Here is a 22,703-nt window from a genome sequence, read left to right as displayed (position 1 = left end):
GGAGACAGGACCGGGTGGCGCTTGCACTGTGGGGGCCCTGAGGTTAGGGGGCCGGGCGAGGGCTTCCTCTCTTATCCAGGCCATGCCGTCTATGGGCAAGTTCTCCTCCTACAGCCCCCTGAGAGGAAGGGCAGCTACAACACGAGGAGCCCGCAATGCATTTCGGTGGGGGGGGGGGGGTGCGCAGGAGAACTTCCCAGGGGAGCCTGCCTGCCCGATGGATCTCCCGCTTCTGGGGCCAGGAAAGTGCGCGGGGCGGTGGAGGGGGGGCGCGTTTCCTCCATGCATGGCCAAGGGCGGCTTGTGCCTCTCTGTGTGCAGCTGGAAGCGAGGAGTGATCGAGGCGGCATCCCCTCCGGCTGGCTCCCGGCAGGGCCGGCTTCTTCTTTCCTCGCCTTTGTGGCTCCTCCGATCTCCGCCCTCCGGCGAGCTGCCGGGGTGGGACCCTCCTGCCTGCCTGCCTGCTGCTACCTGCAGGGCCGGGCCGGGGTGGGGCAGGATACGGCCTCCTCCGCTGCCGCGCCCTCCGCCAGTGCGCTGCTGGTTGGGCATCAGCAAGGAGGAGCGCCCGGCGCAGGCACCCAGAGTCCGGCTGAGGGGGCTGGCAAAGGCAACGGAGCCCCGCCGAGATCATGGGGCGGCATGGGGGCCGTTTCCGCGACGGCCTGGGATGGAGTTGCTCCTGGCAGGCGACAACGCTCCTCCTCGCAGGTGAGAGGGATCGGGACCCCGGGGAGGGGAGGGGAAGCGGTGGGGGGAGGGCTTGCTCTTCATCACCGGGACTCGGAGAGCGCTCCGCGGAGGGGTCCCCCAGCCTTTCCCTGGCCCCACCCATTTGCTTGGGGGTTTCTGCCCCACAACTGTATTTATAGCCTTGTTACCGCGGTGGTTGGCTCTGATCATCCCAGGGGGGACCCAACTGACTGCCAGAGGGAGATCTGATTCTTTGGGAAGCTGGGACTAGAAAAAGATGGGCCGGGGGGGGGCACAAAAAGGGGCAAAGTGCATTTCTGGGAGGGGGCGAGCTCTGTCCCACACACTAGGTCTCTGAAACAGAAAGGACCAGAACTTCTCCCTCTCCTGTCTTGAAATGCATTGAAAGAGTGGATCGAAGCCTGGAGGTACCGTACCTCCCTTGGCATTTAAAGAATGTTAAGGGGGAACTCACCAAAGAGAGGAGGCGGAACAGAGATATGGACGGTGGGAAGGGAGGTGTGCCCGGAGCCCTTTCTTATCTTCCCAGGAGTGGGACAAGATGGTGGTGATGATGGGACCCAAGAGAGGGCCAGTGGGAAAGGGTTGCCAGCTGTGCAGAATGAAACTGTGGGACTCCCTGCCCCAGGAGAAAGGATCTTTAATTGTTTAGGTCAGGAACCAGGAGGACAGTAAAGGGAAAGCAAGCTGGTGTCAACTCCTGGCGCCCACAGAGCCCTGTGGTTGTCTTTGGTAGAATACAGGAGGGGTTGACCATGGCCTCCTCCCGCACAGTATGAGATGATGCCTTCCAGCATCTTCCTAGATCCCTGCTGCCCGATATAGGTGGGAAACAAACCAGCAGGGATTCGAACTGGCAACCTCTGGCTTGCTAGTCAAGTCATTTCCCTGCTGTACTATTAGGTGGCTTAGGAGAGCAGTAGAGACATTTTAAAAAGTAGAAAAGGACTTCTAGATCAACATGTCATCTAGCGACTGTAGGAACAAATTACTGGGAAGATTCTAAGCAACAGACGCTCCAGAAGTTCGGTGTGATCTTCTAGAAGAAGAAGAAATGATCTTCTCTTGAACTTATACTGTTTGGGGTGTGAGCGGAAGGGGTGGTTTTTGCTCACTTCGCTGGCAACCGCACCCTGTCCAAGTAATAAGTCGAACTGAGAGCCTTCCCTCTGTTTCTGCTTTCCAGCCTGGTCCTCAGTTGTAGCTGTAGTTCTATATGGCAGCTCGGCCTTTAATGCCAGTGCCTAGGAATGAATAATTTTTCTTGTGTGTGTGGAGAAGCATTCAGTCCTGAAAATCACTGCACGCAGTCTAAAGTGGTCAGTGCAGAGATCAGCTCCCCTGTTGCTTGTGAGAATCAGGCCTAAAAGCCAGTTGTAAGATTTGAATTCTAGAGGGAGGAGAACTGGTCTTGTGGCAGCAGGCGTGACTGGTCCCCTTTGCTAAGCAGGGTCCACCCTGGTTTGCATTTGAATGGGAGGCTACATGTGAGCACGGTAAGATATCTCCCTCAGGGGGTGGGGACACTCTAGGAAGAGTACCTGCCTGCTTGCATGCAAAAACCAGCATGGTGCAGTGGTTAGAGTGCTGGACTAGGTTCGGGGAGACCCGAGTTCCAATCCCCATTCAGCCATGAGACTTGCTGGGTGACTCTGGGCCAGTCGCTTCTCTCTCAGCCTAATCTACTTCACAGGGTTGTTGTGCGGAGAAACCTAAGTATGTAGCACACCGCTCTGGGCTCCTTGGAGGAAGAGTGGAGTATAAAATGTAGATGATGATAATAATAATTAATAAAATGTTCCAAGTTCCCTCCCTGGCAGCATCTCATAAGAACATACATAAGAACAGCCCTGCTGGATCAGGCCCAAGGAGGCCTCTCTAGTCCAGCATTTCACACAGTGCCCACCAGATGCCTTTGGGGAGCCCACAGGCAAGAGGTCTGTGCATGCCCCCTCTCCTGCTATTGCTCCCCTGCCACTGGTATTGAGAGGCATCGTGCCTCTGAGGCCACCAGACCCACAGCCACCAGACTAGTAGCCATTGGCAGACCTCCAAGATAGGACTGAGAGAGACTCCTGCCTGCAACCTTGGAGAAGCCGCTGCCAGTCTGTGTAGGCAATACTGAGCAAGATGGACCAAGGGTAGAAGGTGGACCAAGAGATGGACCAAGACTCGGTAGAAGGTGGCTTCCAGTGACAACACATTGCTATTGGTTCTAATTCATGATTGATTCAAATCAGTTGCCCCTTGACTTTACACTTAGTTGAGCTTTGTTTGCGAAGGAGGTGAGTCGGTTTTCCCATTTGTTGCCTGTTACCTTTTTACGAGCATTATTATCTTCACTGCTGTTGTGAGGAGGTGGCAGGATACAGCTCAGCACTGGAGAACGTACTTGGCACGCAGAAGCAGCAGGTCCTAGGTTCAGTCCCAGCAGCATCTCCAGGTACAGAGCTAGACGGACCAAGGGTCTGACTCAGTATGAGGCAGACCTCAGAGTTCATATATGATCACCAATCTTGCAATTAGAACGAAACTCTCTTCGAAAGACGGAAAAAGCAGGAGAAACGAGATCTTATGCTGATTGATCACCTAACCATGAGTGCAGGGTCAGACCTAGCATTTTTGGTGCCCTAGGCAAAGTCTGGCGCCACCTAGTGGCATCGCGGGGAAATGACTTGACTAGCAAGCCAGAGGCTGCAGGTTCGAATCCCTGCTGGTATGTTCCCCAGACTGTGGGAAACACCCATATTGGGCAGCAGCGATATATGAAGATGCTGGAAGGCAGCATCTCATACTGCGCGGGAGAAGGCAATGGTAAACCCTTCCTGTAGTCCACCAAAGACAACCACAGGGCTCTGTGGTCTCCAGGAGTCGACACTGCCTCGATGGCACACTTTACCTTTACTTTAGGCAAAGTCTGACTTGGTGCGTGCACACATACACACACGCACACACAGAAGTTTCCAGCTTTATCTTGAGCCCAGCAGGCTGCTTGTTTACCAGGAAGCTTTTCACACGCAGGGCTTTTAAAAAAGCCCTTTAGCTCACTTCTCCTCTGGAATGGAGGGGATGCATTCACATTTTGGCCAGATCTACCCCGAAGTCCCTGCAAGTTATCGGGGAGCACTTCTCACACAATTCAGGTTTTTCACAGCACGTTAAGAGTGTAGCCCAATTTATATCTGGTTTTGTGTCAGTTCTGTGGGGACAATTTTGAGTTCGCAGTCAAGCCTCCCCGTAAACTTGCAGTGAAGCCTGTGGTGTGTAAAAGTCCCAGGTCAAAGGCCCAACCTGCCCAGATGGCCAGCAAAAGACTCGCCTGCTCTGCTCTGAGGATCCAGTGGGAGAGAGTTTGCAGCCTGCTAGGGGGCGAAACTCGAACCCTTGCTTCCAAGTTGAAAAGATGTGACTCTGGTCTGACGGAGACCATTTCTTGGAGGGAAATGAATGCTGAGACAGGCTGTTCATCTTCAAGAGCGGGAGTGCGGCTCACGAGATGAGCTGTTTAGAGGAGGGATGAGCTGCCATGAAAACTATGCAATTTGGGGGTTCAGGATATGCAGGCCCTTTGGGCAGCAGACTGCTGGGTGACCTCTTACCTTCTCACCCCGCTGTGCAGTACTTCAGAGTTGCAATATTAAGAGAAAGAAAAAGGGGGCAAAGCTATATTGTGGCGCTGTTTATGTACCTTGCCTCCCCGCAAGCACTGGCATCCTAGACGACCACGTAGGTCTTCCTAGCAGGTAGGCCAACCCTCCATGAGCCCTGATAACTCTCTGGCTGTGCCTACTGCCTGCACGAGGTGAAGACCTTTCTCTCTTTCTGCCCTCTCTGCAGCCTCCAGCTTGAGTTCCTGGACCTCTGGCATTCCTGTCACCTTAAACCCAGTGAACCCAGCAGTAGGGGGAAGGGTCACCTTAACACCATCTCTAGGTGTGGGATATAATTGCAACTGGTACCGAGGGTCTCTAGGAACGAGAAAGCTGATCATGGCCAATGGCTCATTCCCCTATAGTACATGGATCAAAGGTGAGGCCTACACGGGGCGGGAAACTGTGGGCCATGACTGCTCTCTCAGCATCTCGGATTTAATGCCAGCGGATTCTGGAATATACACCGTGACAATGTCCGGAAGTGGGAGAACGTTGTCAGGAGAGGCGAGGCTTTACCTAGGTATGTTTGGTTTGCTCTTACTGGCCAAGCATTCCTAGGGCCATTTGGGATGAGCCAGTGCATTTCAGTGGGCATTCCCTGCCATTCATTTTAGTACATTCTCTAGAGTCTACGACATACTCCTTGACTTCTTGTAACAGAACCCCCCCCCCTCACACACACACACACAAATTGCATATATCTAAGTGGGGGTGTGGCCATTGGGGTCGGCATGGCTATGGGGTGTGGCTGTCACAGTGGGCGTGGCTATGGGGGCTATCATGGGGAGCACCTGCCCTTCTCAGTTTGTCAAGACATCTCTGCTCTGGAGACAGGAGGCATACCTGGCCCAGAGTCGGAGATTGTGTGAGGATCCGCAAAGGGTGACCGTCTTTCTCTTTTGCGTACAGAAATTCTGCCCAGCCCAGTCCTCTGGCCTGCAGAATGCACCGTGGCAGAGTTCACGGAACTCATCCTGAACTGTACCACATCCGAGGTGTTCGTCTCCTGGTTCAAGGATGGCGAATTACTCCCACAGTGGACCCAAATCCTCACTCTGTATCTAGTCACCAAAGACGACGAGGGGATCTATACGTGTGAGGCCAGGAACACTGTCAGCCACGCCAAGAGCAACCCGAGTATCGTCACCGTCATCCAGGATTCTCCCTCTCAAGGTTTTCACCTCCTCTCAGGTTTTCCCTTCTCTGTCATTCTCTAATCTCGTCCCCTTCCTATTCTCTCTTTACTATGAATATATAATATGTCCTCCTGGCCAGGTCCCTAGTAGCTGCATTTTTAACCAATTGACATTTTCAGAGGGTATTCAAGGGCAGCCCCATGTGGAGAGTGTTGCAGTAGTCAAGCCTAGATGTAACAGGGGCATGGATAACCACCGCCAGGCCTGACTGAGGCAGGAAGGAGCACACCTGGCTTCTGGATTAATGCCACATCTCCATCACAGCATGAACCGTAAAAATATGCATTCCTGTTTCAGGCTCTGCTTTTCTGGAACCAGGAGCCATTGTTGGCATCGTTATAGGGATCTTCGGGCTGGGGCTGGTGTTGATTGGGTCCCTGATTTGCTGCCGCTTCTGTGAGTAGGACTTTGGAACGTGCAGGGGTAGTCCTTTCATGGGGCAAGGTGAAGTGGTTGCCTTGGGTGGCAGATTATTTGGACGCCAACAGGGTGGGAAGATGGACCCCTTCGGAGCCACTCTTTGGGACTGATTTGGCCCTTGCAAGCTTCCCATGGAGTGCCTCTCCTCACGCTTCTTGCCAGGCACGCAAGGAGAGAAGAGGAGGTTGCTGGACACCTTCCCTCCTCTCTGGCTCGGTGCCACTTCTAAAGCTTGCATGGACCCGTTTTGAAAGGGGCTGGCCGCCACCAGGGGTGTTCAGCAAGGCAGCACTGGGCACTGGGCCTCGGGCACTGCAGGACCGTGAACTGCCCTGGGGGCTCCAGGACTCCTGGATTCAGTTATGGGGCAGGAGTGGCAACGAACAGGATCAGGAAGGGGGTGGGGTGTCGGTTCCTCTGGGTTCTTTTCCTGCTTTAAATTAGTCCCTTTAGACCAGGGTTGCTCAGCTTTGGGCCTCCTGCAGATGCTGGCCTACAACTCCCATAATCCCTGGCTATTGGCCACTGTGGCTGGAGATTATGGGAGTTGTACTCCAAAAACATCTGGCGGGGGGCAAAGTTGAGTAGGCCTGAAAAACCAAACGCCTTTGCTCATTGAGCTATAAAGGCAACATACATTGTTTTGTTTTAAATTGTGTGGATCAGGGGAGGCCAACCTGAGGCTCTCCAGCTGCAGTTTCTTGGGGCTGGGGATGATGGGAGTTGTAGTACAATGATAGCTGGAGACCTTCAAATTAGCCAACACTGCTGCAAGGGTTGGATGTTAAGATCTGGCTCTCGGTCTTCTCCCTGCTCCAGGTACCAGCTGTTGTTGGAGAAGCAGTCCTCCTCCTACGCAGACCATAATTACATCTTCTGCACTGCCTCCACCTGCAATTGTACCTTCTGCACCTCCTCCATATTCAGCCTGTGTGGATCTTCCCCCTTCCCAGGCGGGGCTGTGGGTCAATGGTGCCTGCCACGTCCAGGGTCACGTGCGTATCGTATACAAGTTAACATTTATTTTCAGCATCCGCACAGTGTGAGCTGCTCTGAAGATCAGGGCTCTGCCCTGGAGAGTTCCCAGTCCTTGTTCAATGCATGAAACAGGGGGACTGGGAGTTGGTCAGGGGCCTGGCCAGTGAAGCTGGGGTTTATTTATTTATTGAAAATAATACCGCCTGAAACATACATCTCCGGGCAGTGCACAACAGAAAACAATACAAGCTGAACAAAATCAAAATGATTAAAACATTAAAAATCATTTTTTAAAATCCAGTATTAAAATGAAATCTAATTAAAAGCCTGGGTGAACAAATATTTATTTATTCATGAAAATGATCTTATATCCCTCCTCTTGATGGTGAACAACAACAATAACAGTTAATTTTTAATAATAATAATAATAATGATGATGATGATGATGTTTAGTGTTAGGGTTATTAAAGGGAAAACAGGTGGGTCTTAAGAAGGGCTTTAAAAGCAGCCAGGGAGGGGAGGTTTCTGAAAGAATCTGGGAGGGAAGAGTGTTCCAAAAAAGAGGGGTGGCCACAGAAAAGGCCTTCCTATGAAATATGTCTTCAGTGCCTTTTAAAAAGTTGCCAGAGATGCGGAGGCTCTTATTTCAACATGAAGCACATTCCAAAGCCCAGGAGGAGACAAACCTCTACGGATGATCTCAGCGGGCGATGGGGCTCATGGCGAAAAAGATGTCCTCTTAAATACCCAGGGCCCAAGCTGTTTAGGGCTTTATAGGCAATAACCAGCACCTTGCATTTTGCGCGGAAACTTAGCAGCAGCCGTTGTCTGCATCCAGGCTGAGCAAGGCAAGAGGTGAAGGAAAGGACTGTTGAATCGGCAAAGGCTGGCTGCAGACTGATGGTGCGATGTGGATTAATTAATAGTTTCCATCATAACAAGAAAGCTCACAATCCAGCAACAATGCAGCCAGACTCAACAAATTGGCTATTGCTGCATCTATTGGTAGCTAATACATTATGTTTCTGTTTGATTTTTCCCTCTTCTAATCCAGGTCGGTCCTCAAAGCTCCCCTTATGCAAACACATACCTGGTAAGTAGAGGATTGTTGTTTGTCGGCCTCCTCTTGGAAAGGGTGACCAATTCAGGGGCAGCAAAGGGGTCTGCATGCCACAGGCCATGCTGTGTGTCCACCTCCAAGGTTTGCAAAGGGAGACAGAGAACTCCTGGTGCTCTGACAGCTTCCAGTAGAAGAGGGAATTTCAACAGGTGCAGCTTCTTTCCCCCTGTGGGACAAGCGGCACTTGGTGAAAAGATATCTTCTACTCAAAGATGGTATGTTAAAGGAACCCATTCCTCGTTGCCATCTGGTCATTCAGGTCAGATGGAAAAGAGTTTGGCCATTCCCCTACTAACTGAGCAAAGGGACCGGGGCACCTTTTAAAGTGGCGACTCTTTTTTGTGTAGCAGGGGAGAGCAACTGTCCCTCTCCAGCCCCAGCACAGCATCCCTTCAGTGTCTGCCTCTTGTGTTTCTTATAAGGCTATGAGCCCTTTGGGGACAGGGAACCCTCTCTTCCCCTCCCTCCATGTCAACTGCTTTGATCACTTCATTGAAAAGCAGTATATAAATATTCCTAGTAGCAGCAGAAAACATTCTGTTTCTTGCCCAGTCCCCAGTTCCAAGGATGTTCCAAGGGCAGTGCATTATCCAACCTCCACACCAGAGAAAGCTTGAGTCTCAAATTAGTATAAATTGTGCAGATCACTAACAATTGCACAGATTTGCCGCCTCCTCTTCCTAAAATGGTATTCCAATTCCAAGGAAGTTTGATTCTTTTGTTTATTTGATACAGTTATGAATTGCCTAACCACCACCACCCCCCAGCATTTATTCAATAATTCTAAATGGATAACACACAACATACATTTGCATTTGGAACTGTAGCCTGACTGTATCTCCGTTTCCTCTTCAGAGCCCATAATGGAGACCAGCCTGTGTGATATGAACCGAGGTGGTGGCAGCAATGGCAGCAGCAGAGGAATCCGCCAACAGCCAACAGCCCTCCCTACTGCTGAGTCCTCTCTCTGGCCCTCAGTCCATGGACTTATTCCCTTACTCCTCCCTTTCAGAGGAGAGCTGTCGTTTTCATTCTCTTTCTAGTGACAACCGAGGCCCATCCTTCTGGAAATCCTGGCCCCTCTATGGGACAAGTGAGCTGGCTTGAACACCCAAGATGCTCCAGGGGGTGATGGGGAAGACCTGGAGAAACTGAGTCAAGAGCATGCTGGGAATCTCTCCTTACAATGGCCATAAGGGAATTCGTGACACTGGGAGTTATGTAATGCAGCCAACAGACAAGTGGCAGAGAAGCAAGGAAGCTCAAGGCAGGAAAAGATGGGGTGTTGGGGTGGGATTTAAGCAGAGGGGCTGTGTCTCAGTGGTTGGGCATCTGCCCTGCATGCAGAAGGTCCCATGTTCAATCCCAGGCAGCATCTCCTGGTAGGGCTGGGAAAGACTCCTGTCTGAAACCTTGGAGAGCCAATTGTCATGTCCTTCCCAGTGCATGACTTGGCTCTTAAAGCAGGAAGTTGACTCTCCCTGGAACATAGGAAGCTGCCATATACTGAATCAGACCACTGGTCCATCTAGCTCAGTAATGTCTTCACAGACCTCCAAGGTTGCAGGCAGGGGTCTCTCTCAGCCCTATCTTGGAGATGCTGCCAGGGAGGGAACTTGGAACCTTCTGCATGCAAGCAGGCAGGGGCTCTTCCCAGAGCAGCCCCATCCCCGCAGGGGAATAATTTACAGTGTTCGCATGTAGTCTCTCATTCAAATGCAAAACAGGGCAGAACCTCCTCAGCAAAGGCGACAAGTCATGCTTGCTACCACAAGGCCAGCTCTCCTCTGTGCTCTTGGTGCTCACTAGAAATAAATCAATAAATGTGCAGCAGTAAAGCCACAAAAAAGAAATTGTGACCGATTTTGCTGGAGGGCCCGTGTGCCCCATTAAAAAAAAAAAGTGATGAAAGAGGTTGTGAAATGCCTTAAGGGACCACTTACCTGTTCGGAGCCCAATACCATTCCCGCCCCTGCCCCAGGAATCTAAGGATATCTTCCATTGTACGTGAATATTTTGTTTCCCCAGAACGTAGGTGCCAGGAAAAATATTGTAAAGTTGCCTGTGTTTTCTAAGAACCAGTTGGTACAATTAAAAAGACTTGTATAACTTCACCAGTTTTGTGGCTCTTATTCTGTAAAAAGGAGAACCCAGCTGCAGGTCAGCTGACTGTCAAATGAGCATTGGGAGGGCAAAGTGTCTTTTTACCAAGTTGGTGGGGCAAAGTCCTCCTGTAGTCCAGGCAGAAGGACAGCACAGAGGCATTTCTCTTCGGATGCCACCACGGAAGCTACAAAGCCTGCAAAAAGATCGCGCTGCTGCTCTGCTGGGGGTGGGGAAGAGAGCTGCCCAGAAAAGAGTTTTGCAAAAGAGCTTGCAATTTCATGAAGGGGCACCAGGGGGCAACAGAGTCATACATATCTCCAAGCACAAGGAGGGTACCCTTAATGGCCTGGCCAACAACTTCAGTTTTGCAATGATAGAGGCACCCGTTTCAGAGCGAGCTTCTGTGTTTCCTTTTTAAAAAGCATCATTCTCCCCTCTCCTCCTCCCTCGCCTCTCGCTCTCTCTCTCTCCTTGTGCCCTCAACAATATCACAAACTAGCACCACTTTTGAGAAGGGGTCCGGGGTTGCCTGTGCGCAAATGCGCTGCCAAGTGGACGGGGCGTGGACGACTCGTCAGAGGCGAGGGGGACAGTCGTCAGCCCCCCTCGCCCCCTCCCAAGGAGCGGCTGCCAAGGGTTCGGGTCAAGGCCGTGGGATTTCCCCACCACTTCCTCCTGCAGCCCAGAAAGCCCCGGGCCGGGGCAGAGTCCGCGCCGTCGGCGCCTCCTAATCTGTGCCACCGCCCTCTCCGCCCTTTCGCTCTGCCGTCTTTGCTACCTACCGCGGCTTTGCTCGCATCTCCCCCGCCCGGGACCGAGCTGGCTGGGAAGTCCGGCCTCGGAGGGAGAGGTCCGGAAGGCAGGAGGGGCTCGACTACCAAGCCAGGGGGTCCCACCACCAGCCCGTCGGGTCCCTCAGGCCGGCCAGAGAGAGAGAAGCATCTGGGCGCTGGAGGGTGCAGAAGAACACCGAGCGAAGGAGCCCAGGCGTGCGGCTGACGAGGGTGGGGGCTCGGGTGGAAGGGAGGAGCCCCACGATGAGGAGGTGGCAGCAGCAGCAGCAGGAGGGTCCCAGCCGCGCTTGGGGGCACCCTGGGTGGAGTTGCTCCTGGCCCGCAGCGCTCCTAGCAGGTAACGGGGATCATAGGGGCAGAAGTGGGGGGAGAGACCCAAAGGAAGAGGGGAGAGGTGGGAGTAGTCCTCTGGGAAAGTCCTGACCGATCGGGGTGTTCCATCGAGAGACCCTCAGCAGACCGGAACCCAGTTCCAGGTGGAAGCAGTTCGTGCGGGAAGCGAGAAGCACTTGGAAAACAAATCTGTGCTCTCCCTGATTCTCACAAGTTTGTTTTCCAACCTTAATGACTCGGCTGATCATGTCATTTAAATTTATGGCGATAATAATAGTCAGGCTTGTATGCACTTTATACTTCCAAGTATAAGCACTGGGACAGGTGCCCAGAAGAGTGTTGTCCAGTGCCCGATATGCTTCGAAAAGCAAGCCTTCACCTGCTCTGTGGCGAAAAGGTGCTTCTAAAAAGACTTTGCTAGCACCTCTTAGCCATAAAAGGCCTTAAACTGGGAGTTCTCAAACTTGGGTTGCCAGATGTAGCTGGACTACAACTCCCATCATCCCCACCCCAGCTACATGGCCAATGTGGCTGGGAATTATGGATGCTGTTGTCCAACCACAGCTGGGGACCCACATTTGAGATCCCCTGCCTTCAACAGTTTGATAGTTGTGACCATTGCTGGTGTCCCGGTAAAATCAAACTGACAGACTCACACACAAAAAGTGCTGGGTTCTCACAACAGGTGAGCAGGGTGATAGATCTGCATCTCGGCTGTGCACTGCAGAAGGCATGGACAGGTAGGTGCATGCCCGAATGGAAGACAGGTGGGCATGACAGAAAGATAGGTGGCATGAAAGGCAGGTAGGCATGACTGAAAGTCTTCCCAGTAAATAAAAACTCTATCCTCTAGAAATCCTGCTTGGTGCTCAGGTTCATACCCACTTCTCAGCTTCCCAGATGTCAAACTGGGGACTAAGTGAAACTCTAAAAGTAAAATGTGCCATCAAGTCAATTTTGACTCCTGGCGCCCACAGAGCCCTGTGGTTGTCTTCGGTAGAATACAGGAGGGGTTGACCATTGCCTCCTCCCACGCAGTGTGAGATGATGCCTTTCAGCATCTTCCTACATCGCTGCTGCCCGATATAGTACCAGCGGGGATTCAAACCGGCAACCTTCGGCTTGTTAGTCAAGCATTTCCCCGCTGAGCCACTTTCCCCACCATCTAACCCCTCAAACAGGTTAGTGTGTAGATTGTCCCAGTAAGTAACTTGGCTGAAAGGGAAAGGCATTTGCAGGAAGTGAGATAAAACGAGTCCGGGTTTTCTCAGATTAAAAACAACAACACAGAAAGGTTTATTTAAGGAATTAGGTTTATTAGTATAAACACAAAGAACCCGGATTTGTACTCAAGGAAGTAAAAATAAGGAAATGTCAGATAATATGTGTGATATATACATGGTTATATTTTTATTGGCTACAGAAGACCTATAGCAAAAGGCAGTCATTTGGAGTTAAGCCCCTGATAATTCAAGACTGAGGATTCCCCCCTCACCGCCCTGCCCAAGGAAACCCTTGGCCGTGAATTGAAATGAATGTGACAGTACAACCTGATTCAGGGAGGCCAAGATTGCATCCTCAGATGACTTGTGCAATCCTGTGTTTCTCCTGCTGCCAGCACATATTCAATGGGCTCATTGGCCCAATCAAAATGAGGGCGGGGGAAGCACCCAGCCAGGGTCTGAGAAAGGTCAAAGCAGGAGAAGGGGAGAGCGATCTGTGGGAGGTGGATGAGATGGATGCAGCCGACTAGGGATGTGCCCAAAATGCGGTTCGAATCACGGTTCGAGCACTTTGAGGGAAATTCAAAAGGGAACTTTAAGAAAAGGGAGAGTAGGTGCTTACCTTCTCTCCACCGCCACTTCCAGCTTCCTGCTGGGGCTTGTGCCCCAAAGCCCAGCATGCCATCAACATGCACATGGCATGTGCAGGCGCAGGAGCCATGTGCGTGGTCAGCAATACGATGCTGACAACGCCAATGGCACCTGTGCATGTGCAGATGCAACGTGCGTGCTGATGGTGCATGGGGCTTTTGGGGAAGCACAGCCCGAGCAGGAAGCTGGAAGGTTTGGGCACATCCCTACGGGGGGCCGATGCACATTCTGTCCCCAGAATTATATATCGAGGGTGGACGAAAAGCCATCCCAGCCAGCTCCTGACCCCCACACAATTACTCTCTCTTCCTCCTACCTTGATGTTTGTAAACACATGGCCCCCAAACTGAGATCTCACACAGGGCTCTCCCACTCTGGCTTCACACTCCTCAGGCCCTGTTTAGGATCATGAGAACTGCATCTGTAGTGAACCAAGACCTCTTCATGCCTGGGATGCCTAGCCAGGGTCAAGAAAGTCAACAAATGGTTACTATATACAACGTGGCCCTTTAGGAATAAGGATAGAAGCATATAAAACGTAGAATGATGGAGGATCTTGTAGAACTCTGATCACAGGATGTATTACATTTCTAACTCCCCATGAATATTAGAAATCTTGGGGTTGCAGCAGTGGCCAAGGGGGGTCGTTTCTCTGGGCTTCGGAGAAATTTGTCACTGGGGAGAAAGGCCTTCTCTGTTTTGAGAAAGCAGAGACTTATTTATTTATTTGTTCGATTTCTATACCACCCTTCCAAAAATGGCTCAGGGCAGTTTACACAGAGAAACAATAAATGAATAAGATGGCTCCCTGTCCCCAAAGGGCTCACAATCTAAAAAGAAACACAAGATAGACACCAGCAACAGCCACTGGAGGTACTGTGCTGGGGGTGGATACTAGGGCTAGTTACTCTCCCCCTGCTAAATAAAGAGAATCGATTTCTGTCCTTTTCGGCTCCTTGTTTAAACTCCCTGCAGATCTGGCTACTTGTTTAGTATTTTCTGCCAACTCTCTAACGCTTATTGATTCTTGCTTGAAGTGAAGCTTGGTCTCTTTTCTTCCTCATGCAGCCTCCATCCTGAGTTCCATCCTGCTGCCTCAAGCCACTGGATTTTCTGTCTCTTGGGAACCAACAAATCTGACAGAAAGAGGGAGTGTCACCTTAACACCTGGAGGAACCTCAGAAAACTTAATTAGCTGTAGTTGGTCCCGAGGAGTTGTAGCAGACCCGGCAAAGCGGATCTTCATTTATTACCTGCCTCCATCACCTCATGGGCAGATCAATGGACCTACCCACACTGGGCGGGAGACGAGAGTCCAAACCTGCTCCCTTCAGATCTCAGATTTAAAGTTAAGTGATTCTGGAACCTATTCAGTGTCAAAGGAGTTTATTGGAAAAGTTGAAACAGGGCATGCAACGATAGATATCTCAGGTATGATGAACCTCTTCTTCAGCCATTCTGACCCTCTTCTGACCCTCTTGGCTGTTTCCTCCCCTGAGCTTCCAGGTGAAGAGTTCTGAGCATTTCTTGAGGGTTTCCCCCCAGCCTAACTTTCCCCCAAGATTGGGATCCCCACAAGAGTCTGAGTTGCCTTCCCTACAAGTGGTTCTTCCTGGATACTCATGTCTTGCTTCTGCCTTTCTAGCCAGGAGGTAGAGAGACATACAAACTTGGCTTGCCATGCATTGGGTAGCCCTTAGCCAGGGGCAGCTGGGTGTCTTTCACTGTCTGAGGAGGCAGCAAAGTGCCACCAACCCTGGCGGTTCTCATGACCAGGTCTACCCAGCTGTAGGGCTGCATTAGCCCTGGTAGACCTGGTCATGCGAATGACCTGAGAAGGCCTCCTAACTTCACCATTTTAACTGCCGATAACACCCATCCCTCCCCAACGTGCCTCCTTGTTTTCTCTTTCCACAGAATATGTGCCTAACCTCAATATCACTGGCCCCAATGAGGGCATCGAGGGCACAATCACAGTTCTGAACTGCATCTCTAAAGTACCTGGTGTTTCCTACTATTGGTTAAAAGAGAACCGGAGCCCAGAGGTGAAAGGGCGCATCTTTCTGAGCAACAACAACCAGACCCTCACGTTCAACCCCATCCTCCGTAGTGACATAGGTGACTACACCTGCTATGGAGATGACCGCATCTCCAAGGAGAGCGCCACCCACCAACTGGTTGTCCTTTGTAAGTCTGGTTTGAGCAAGGAGCACTGGTTTAAAGAACGCTGGGGGCAGAGCATGAGCAGAATGGGTTCAGGCGGTAGCTTGTAAGAGAGGAATGAGACCAACCTACAGCCAGGTCCCTTTAAGAAGAGAAGGCCTTCTCCATTATGAGCCCTGCCGCCTATTGAGCTCATCTGGGGAGGTCCATCTGTCTGCAGTTGCCACCAGCTCATCTGGTGGCCACTCAGGGCCAGGCTTTCTCCATGGCTGCTCTGAGGCTTTGGGATATATGCTCTCTGCTGAAGTAAGGGCCTCCTCATCTTTGACAGCTTTTTAAAGGGCTGTTAAGACGCATTTATTCATCCAAGCTTTTAATTAGACTTCTAGAATCCATCACGGTTTTTAAATTGTTCTGAGGTTTTAAATTTGTTTTAATCTGTGTTGTACTGTAGGCTGTCCAGAGATGTGCATTTTGGGTGGTATATAAATGTGCTGGATATAAACAAGCAAACATACACAGAGCAGGGAATAGGGGGAAACACACTCCCTTGAATTCATTGAGGATAAGAACATAGAATATATACAATATGTGTTAGGTAAAACAAAGAAGTGGAGAGAAATGTAAAATAAAGTGGCTAAAACAAGGTATGTGGAGAAGTTTCGCTAACCGGGAGGACTGAGTGGGCAAGCAAAATAGTCGGTAGTTAGAAGCAATACAAGGCTGATACATGGTTATGGACTACCAGTTAGGACCTGACAGATCTTATATGCTGCTGCACAGAACTTGGCAGTGTTATATGTGAAGGCCCAGTCTAAGTCCGATAGCAACTTACAGAGATCAAATTTGCCCTTGAAGTGCCAATCCAAGTTAGAACGCATTTTGTGGAAGGTAGCAATGACCATCTCTACAAAGAGCCAGCATGGTGTAGTGGTTAGAGTGCTGGACTAGGACCGGGGAGACCCGAGTTCAAATCCCCATTCAGCCATGAGACTTGCTGGGTGACTCTGGGCCAGTCACTTCTCTCTCAGCCTAACCTACCTCACAGGGTTGTTGTGAGGAGAAACTTAAGTATGTAGTACACCGCTCTGGGCTCCTTGGAGGAAGAGCGGGATATAAAATGTAATAATAATAACAATAATAATATAATAAATAATCTCAATCCTCCATGGACTAATGGAGCTTTCCCAAATTGTGACTCTCTTGTATTTATTCCAGATGGGCCTGATCCTCCCATAATCAGCCCCTCAACACGAGATTACGCTGAGGGTTCCAACCTCAGTCTCTCCTGCAAAGCTGAGTCCAACCCACCTGCACAATACTTATGGTTTGTTGACGGCAATCCAAAAGGGAGTGACTCCGAACTCTTGACAATTAATCTCTCTTTAAATGATGCTGGGAATTACATCTGCACGGCTGTCAATATTAAGACCAAGCACAACAACTCTGAAAGCTTGGAGATCCGGGTGCTGCGTGAGTATCTGCAGGGCTACTTATGTGTCTGTGGGCTGCAAAAGTAAAGTGTAACTGTTTGTGGTATTTCGTTTCTCATGCTGGTTGTCTCTCTGTTGACCTGTTGCATTTCTCGTGGGACCCTTCAATAATCCAGATCAAATGCTGATTTTTCTGCCCCCCCTTCTATTATTCATGCTTGGGTCCTTTATGACTTTCTGTTTAGCCAGTAGCCTCCATCTTTTGATCCACCTCTCTTCCAACATTAATTTTTAGAGGATCTGTTCCCCATGGGATACTGCATGATCCTCAGTGTCATATCAAGTGCTAAGAAGTCCCTCACAGTCTTTTATTTAACTGTCTATCTTTTTTCTGGTATCTTATAGTATCTTCTATCTAAGATTGACCAAAAGTTTTTTAAAAAATCTCTCTTATCCATGGAACATGTCAGGGCCTCAAATGCCACTTGTCATGCAATGCTTCCTCTGTAGCTCCGAGTTCCTTCTGCTCTTCTGTTGTAGAATGTAGTAGCATGATTTTTTTAAAACTTCATTTCTGTCCTTGGAAAGTTTCAAGGGAAATGGAGTTCCTGAGGCAGGTGTGTGATGTCTCTCCACCCACAGAAAGCAAAATCACTTGCAACATTGATAACTCCCTGCCTCCCTACTTTTCTTTCCCTACAGAGGAAGTTTCTGATGTTACCATTAATGGTCCTTCTGAGAGCATTGAGAACACGTCAGTGATTCTGACGTGCACCTCTAGAGGCAGTATGGTCACTTACTACTGGTTTAAAGGGAAGCAGAGCCTGAAGAGTGAAGGGCATGTGTCTCTTAGCCCCCCTGCTAATCAAATCCTCATCATGAACCCAGTCAACCGGTCTGATGCAGGCTTGTACACCTGCCAGGGAGTCAACAGCATCAGCAATGACAGCAGTCCTTCCTTCCCACTGGAAGTGTTCTGTAAGTCTTTTTCATTATCTTCGTAGGTGTCACTTTGGTTTTCCTTTCAGTGACTGACAGCTTTCCTAACACTCAGTATCTGTCATAAGGATTGTGATGTGCCTACAAAGCAATTTGCTGAGTACAAACATCCCACTGGAATTTGGACGACCTCCTTCTTCAGTGCTGGGTCATTGGCCTTGGTTCTGGAGAGATACTGAATGTTGGGCGAAATTGGCAGCATCCTTGATGCTCCTTCCCTTTCCCAACTTGTGGTGCTTCTGTATTTGCTCCAGATGGGCCTGATGACCCCATAATCAGCCCCCCAGACCAAAATTATGCGGAAGGCTCCAACCTCAGTCTCTCCTGCAAAGCCACCTCCAACCTGCCTGTAGAATATACTTGGCTCTTAAATGGAACTGAAGAAATCTTTAATGAAACTGTCGGAGTCGGAGATGCCTCCCAGCTCTTGATCCCTCATCTGTCTTTAAAAAATTCTGGGACTTATAGCTGCCATGCTTTCAGCAATATGACCAACATCACCAGCTACTCAGACCAGCCAATCACTGTGTGGGGTAAGAATCTCTTTAGCGGCTCTGAATGGATCTAAACTTAGTGTTTCTCATTGTTGCACCAAACACCAGAACACGTTTTCCAGTGTGCCTCCACATTTTTTACCTCTCTCTGCAGCCGTCATTTCTGGTTTCTGTATTAATGGAGTCCCCGGTGAGTCTTTCAAACACCGATCATGCTGGTCTGTGGGTTGTGACCAGATCATACAGTTGGGCTTTGGAAATCATGAGAACCCAACGGCATTCCGTTGGCTGGCAAGAGATCCCTTGCTGTCATAGGGCATGGCCTAAAGCCAGTGGTTCTTCATGGAGATGCTCAACCGAGTCAATAGGGATACTTCACTCAGCTTCAGAGGCTATGAGGACCCACAAAGGTTGATCATTTTTCTTTTCTGCGGACAGAAATCCTTTCCAGCCCAGTCCTGTGGCCGGCAACCTCCCTGGTGATAGAGAACACGAAAGCCACCTTAACCTGCACCACCTCAGACAACACCAGGGTCACCATCTCCTGGTTCAAGGAGGGTCAACCCCTCGCAGCTAATGCAGGGAATAACACCCTCACCTTCGTGAATACTGCCAAAGACGACACTGGGATCTACACCTGTGAAGCCAGGAACCCCTTTAGCACTGGCGTGAGCAACCCCAGTAACCTCATTGTGGCTTGTGAGTAATCCCAGTCTGGTTGCAGTGTGTGTGTGTGTGTGTGTGTGTGTGTGTGTGTGTGTGTGTGTGTGTGTGTGAGAGAGAGAGAGAGAGAGAGAGAGAGAGAGAGAGAGAGAGAGAGAGAGAGAGAGAGAGAGAGAGGTGGTGGTGGAAATCTTGATCTCAAATGCAGATCCTTCTAGTTTTCCCAAATGAGACCAGCTGGGGCTCCAGCCTGTCCGGAGGCTACTGGTCCTTTGCTCTCTTGATGAGTGGAGATTGTTTGTGGTGGCCCTGTGGCAGTGAGGGAGTAGATTGTGCTCAGGGGTGCTCTTGTATACTGCCTCTTTAAGAGGCAAACTACCCTGCTCTGGGCTCCACCAGACTCTCAAAAGCCGGCCAGAGATGTCTCAGGGCCAGGATATCTCCCAAAGGCCACCAGTCAGGACCATGGACAGAGCTAACCCCAAACTGCAGGAGCTGGATATGGCAACAGAGGAATGTTTTGCTCCAGTGGTGCTTCTCTGTCCATGGATGAGTTTTGTATTTGCTGCTAAGGCAGGCTGACTTGACCCCTCCCCTCCCCTCGGTATTTAAAGGGGCCTTGCTCACTTTCACAGGCTTTTGTTCCAGCAACATTGAGGTGTCTTTGCTATGGCCAGGAGGTCCTCAGAGGACTTCTCTGACTTGGAGGACACAGGCAAAGTGATCAGGTTTTGGAAAAAGTGCCCCAAGGGGCAAAAATAGGGACAAAAATCTGTCCCTGTTTCTGCAATCTGTCCCTGGTAAAGTGTTTACCAGGGACAGATTGCAGAAACAGGGACAGTTGGGACCTATGGAGAGAATGCTTTCAGGGTGCTGTCTGGCAGCTATGCATGTAGAGTGAGACACACTCCCTTCGGGCCATTCCTCTGTCCTGATTCTGACTAATTTCCTTCCTAGATGGGCCTGATTCTGCTGTTTTGGATCAGAATGGAACCATAGTGTTGGAACCAGGTTCCCGTTTGCCTCTGGTGTGCACTGCCGACTCCAGCCCTGTGACGCGGTTCCAATGGTTTTTCAATCGTATCCAGCAGAACATGACAGGGAACCATTTCACAGTTGACTTAACAGCTGGAGAAGGGGAAGGGAATTACACCTGCCAGGCTAGCAACCCCTTCACCCGCCTGACTGCCTCAGCAGCTGTCCACGTGAAGTTGGCAAGTCACAGTGAGTCCCCAAAGACTGGCAACCCAGCACCTGTTCACTTCTAGATTGCCCCAACCCCTAACTGACAGGATTATGTAGAGATGTGGGTGCTGACAGGATTCATAGGGGAGCAGGCCTGGCCCAAGCAGCACCAGCACCTGAGGCAACAGGCAAGATGCCACCCCAACTCTCCTCCCCACCTAAGCCTCAAAACGTCGCTTCTCCACAGGGTAGCAGGAAACAGCTTCCCCAGCCAAATCCCAAACCTTTCCCCCATCCCCACCTTTTCTTTCTCCCACCCCAACCCAAACCCAGACCTTTCCCTTCACCTCCTCTTTACCTGGTCTGGAGTGGTAGGAACCGTGGCCGCTTCTGAACCTTCTCCTCATCTCCCTTGCGGCTTCGTTCTAATTTCCATACTTTCCCTTCCAGTAGGGGACAGGGAATGGGGCAACAGGAAGTGTGAACTCTCACTATCTGTTGTGCCATTTCCTACTCCCTGCAGGTGGAGAGGAGAGCTGCTCTGGTGGTAGCAAGCATGACTTGTGCCCTTAGCTAAGCAGGGTCTGCCCTGGTTGCATCTGAATGGGAGACTAGAAGTGTGAGCACTGTAAGAGATTCCCCTCAGGGGATGGAGCCACTCTGGGAAGAGCAGAAGGTTCCAGGTTCCCTCCCTGGCAGCATCTCCAATGAGATAGGGCTGGGAGAGACTCCTGCCTGCCACCTTGGAGAAGTTGCTGCCAGTCTGTGTAGACAATCCTGAGCTAGATGGACCTATGGTCTGACTCAGTATACGGCAGCTTCCTATGTTCCTATGAGATCAGGGAGGTTAGAAACCACAGAGAAGGCAAGGAGGAGCCTGAGTGGTTGTGGCCACCCAGTGTGGCAGTGGCTGAGACCAAGGGAGCAAACCAAGGGCCGTTCAGGGGTGCTGCTGTTCCCTCCACACTTGAGGCAACTGTCTCACCAAGACCCATAGAAAGATTTCCTTCTGGGAAAGGATGCAGTTGGATTTTTGTGGTGTGCATGGTCTTGTTTAGGGCTGCCCCTCCTTCTTAAAACTAGCCCTACTCCAGTGCCTTGAGCTGCAAAAACACATGCAGACATTTAGCAGGTGAAGCTTTTCCCCAACACTGCATTTTCATGATGGGAAAAGCTTCACTTGTGAACTTTTTGCCTGCCTGTCCAGTTAATGGCGCAGGAGTAAGGCCAATAAAGAAAACATGTTTTAACTGGGATTCCTCTGAGTCCTAGGAACCGGGTGATTCCTGAAGACTGCCCCTTCCTTTGCTCAGGTGCTCATAGGGGTAGGTTTAACCAAAATCTGAATTAACAGAGTTGATTTTTGAACTGAGGTATGGATTTGGAGACTGGAGTTGACTGGTTCACTACTGGCAGAGGTGGTTCAGGTCCCATTCCTTTATATCAAAGTCATGTCTTTTCCTCCTCCATTTCCTGGAAGGTCCTGACACTTTTTAAAAATAGGCGACAAGCTAGATTTGTGCCAGTCTGTACTGGCAGCCATACAAAGTCCCTAAAAACTTGCTTTCCTCTTCTAGAGCCTACGGGTTTGTCGGTGGGAGCCATTGCTGGCATCGTCCTCGGGGTCGTGGCTGTGATGGCATTGATTGGGACGCTGCTCTACTTCCTCTTCCGTAAGAGTCTGGACTCCAGGGTCCTTTTCCCAGCTATGGGGCAGGAATGGCAATTAATAACTGGAACAAAGAGGAGAGTGGGGCCAAGTCTCCTGGGTTCTCCTCCTGGTTAAGTTGGGGGGGGTGTTGGCGGGTCACTTCCTCTAGCCTCCTGGGGACCGGCATTGCTGTTAAAACCCCATTATAGCCCTTCTTGTACAATAAAGGCAAATCAACCCATTTTAAAAAAAATTAAAAGAAACATTGTTCTTACCACTCATTTGAGATGGAGCTGTGGTCAATATGGCCAGGACTGAATGTGAAGATTTGATTCCCAGTCTTCTTTCTCCCGTAGGCCCTCGTCAGCAGCAGAGAGACCAGACTTCTCAACCAGGCATATCTGCACCGTCACTCTATGAAGATATTGCCTCTTCTATGGTGGTGAGTAGCCCTGGGTGAACGGTGCAAGTATTTTCACCACCGCATGCAATTTGACATTTATTTTAATGGATACGTTTGAGAATAGCAAATATCTGCTGCTGAGAATATCCAAGATGCCCAAATAGCAATAGCACTTACATTTATATAGCCGAAGCTCTCTAAGCGGTTTACAATGATTTAGCATATTGCCCCCAACATTCTGGGTACTCATTTTACCGACCTCGGAAGGATGGAAGGCTGAGTCAGCCTTGAGCCCTTGGTCAGGATCGAACTTGTAACCTTCTGGTTACAGGGCGGCAGTTTTACCACTGCTCCACCAGGGGCTCTGATGTGATTAGTTTACAATCTAGATTAGAAGGGTAAAGTGGAGGATGAGGGAGAGAATTGGGGACCGACATGATGGGGTTTGTATTCCCACATCTGCAGATTGAGACCCCTTGATATGAGCAGTTTCCCAAATACAGCACAAAAACATCATCTCAACA

The 22,703-nt window shown here is 50.3% G+C and overlaps 1 protein-coding gene across 1 annotated transcript; it reads left to right on the top strand.

Moving 5' to 3' along the window:
* The first annotated feature begins 282 nt into the window (after nucleotides 1–282).
* Nucleotides 283–22,236, top strand: LOC128332882 (carcinoembryonic antigen-related cell adhesion molecule 5-like). The gene is made up of 13 exons (XM_053267657.1): nucleotides 283–711; nucleotides 2,978–2,999; nucleotides 4,552–4,887; nucleotides 5,277–5,540; nucleotides 15,106–15,375; nucleotides 16,570–16,824; nucleotides 17,487–17,762; nucleotides 18,038–18,316; nucleotides 18,432–18,467; nucleotides 18,716–18,976; nucleotides 19,898–20,164; nucleotides 21,703–21,798; nucleotides 22,133–22,236. Exons 1-13 carry the CDS (start codon nucleotides 283–285, stop codon nucleotides 22,234–22,236), a joined length of 2,895 nt encoding a protein of 964 aa, XP_053123632.1.
* The last annotated feature ends 467 nt before the right edge of the window (nucleotides 22,237–22,703 follow it).

The sequence above is a fragment of the Hemicordylus capensis genome, chromosome 7 (genome assembly GCF_027244095.1).
Source record: "Hemicordylus capensis ecotype Gifberg chromosome 7, rHemCap1.1.pri, whole genome shotgun sequence".
Classification (NCBI taxonomy): domain Eukaryota; kingdom Metazoa; phylum Chordata; class Lepidosauria; order Squamata; family Cordylidae; genus Hemicordylus; species Hemicordylus capensis.
This window is presented reverse-complemented; position numbering and strand designations above follow the sequence as displayed.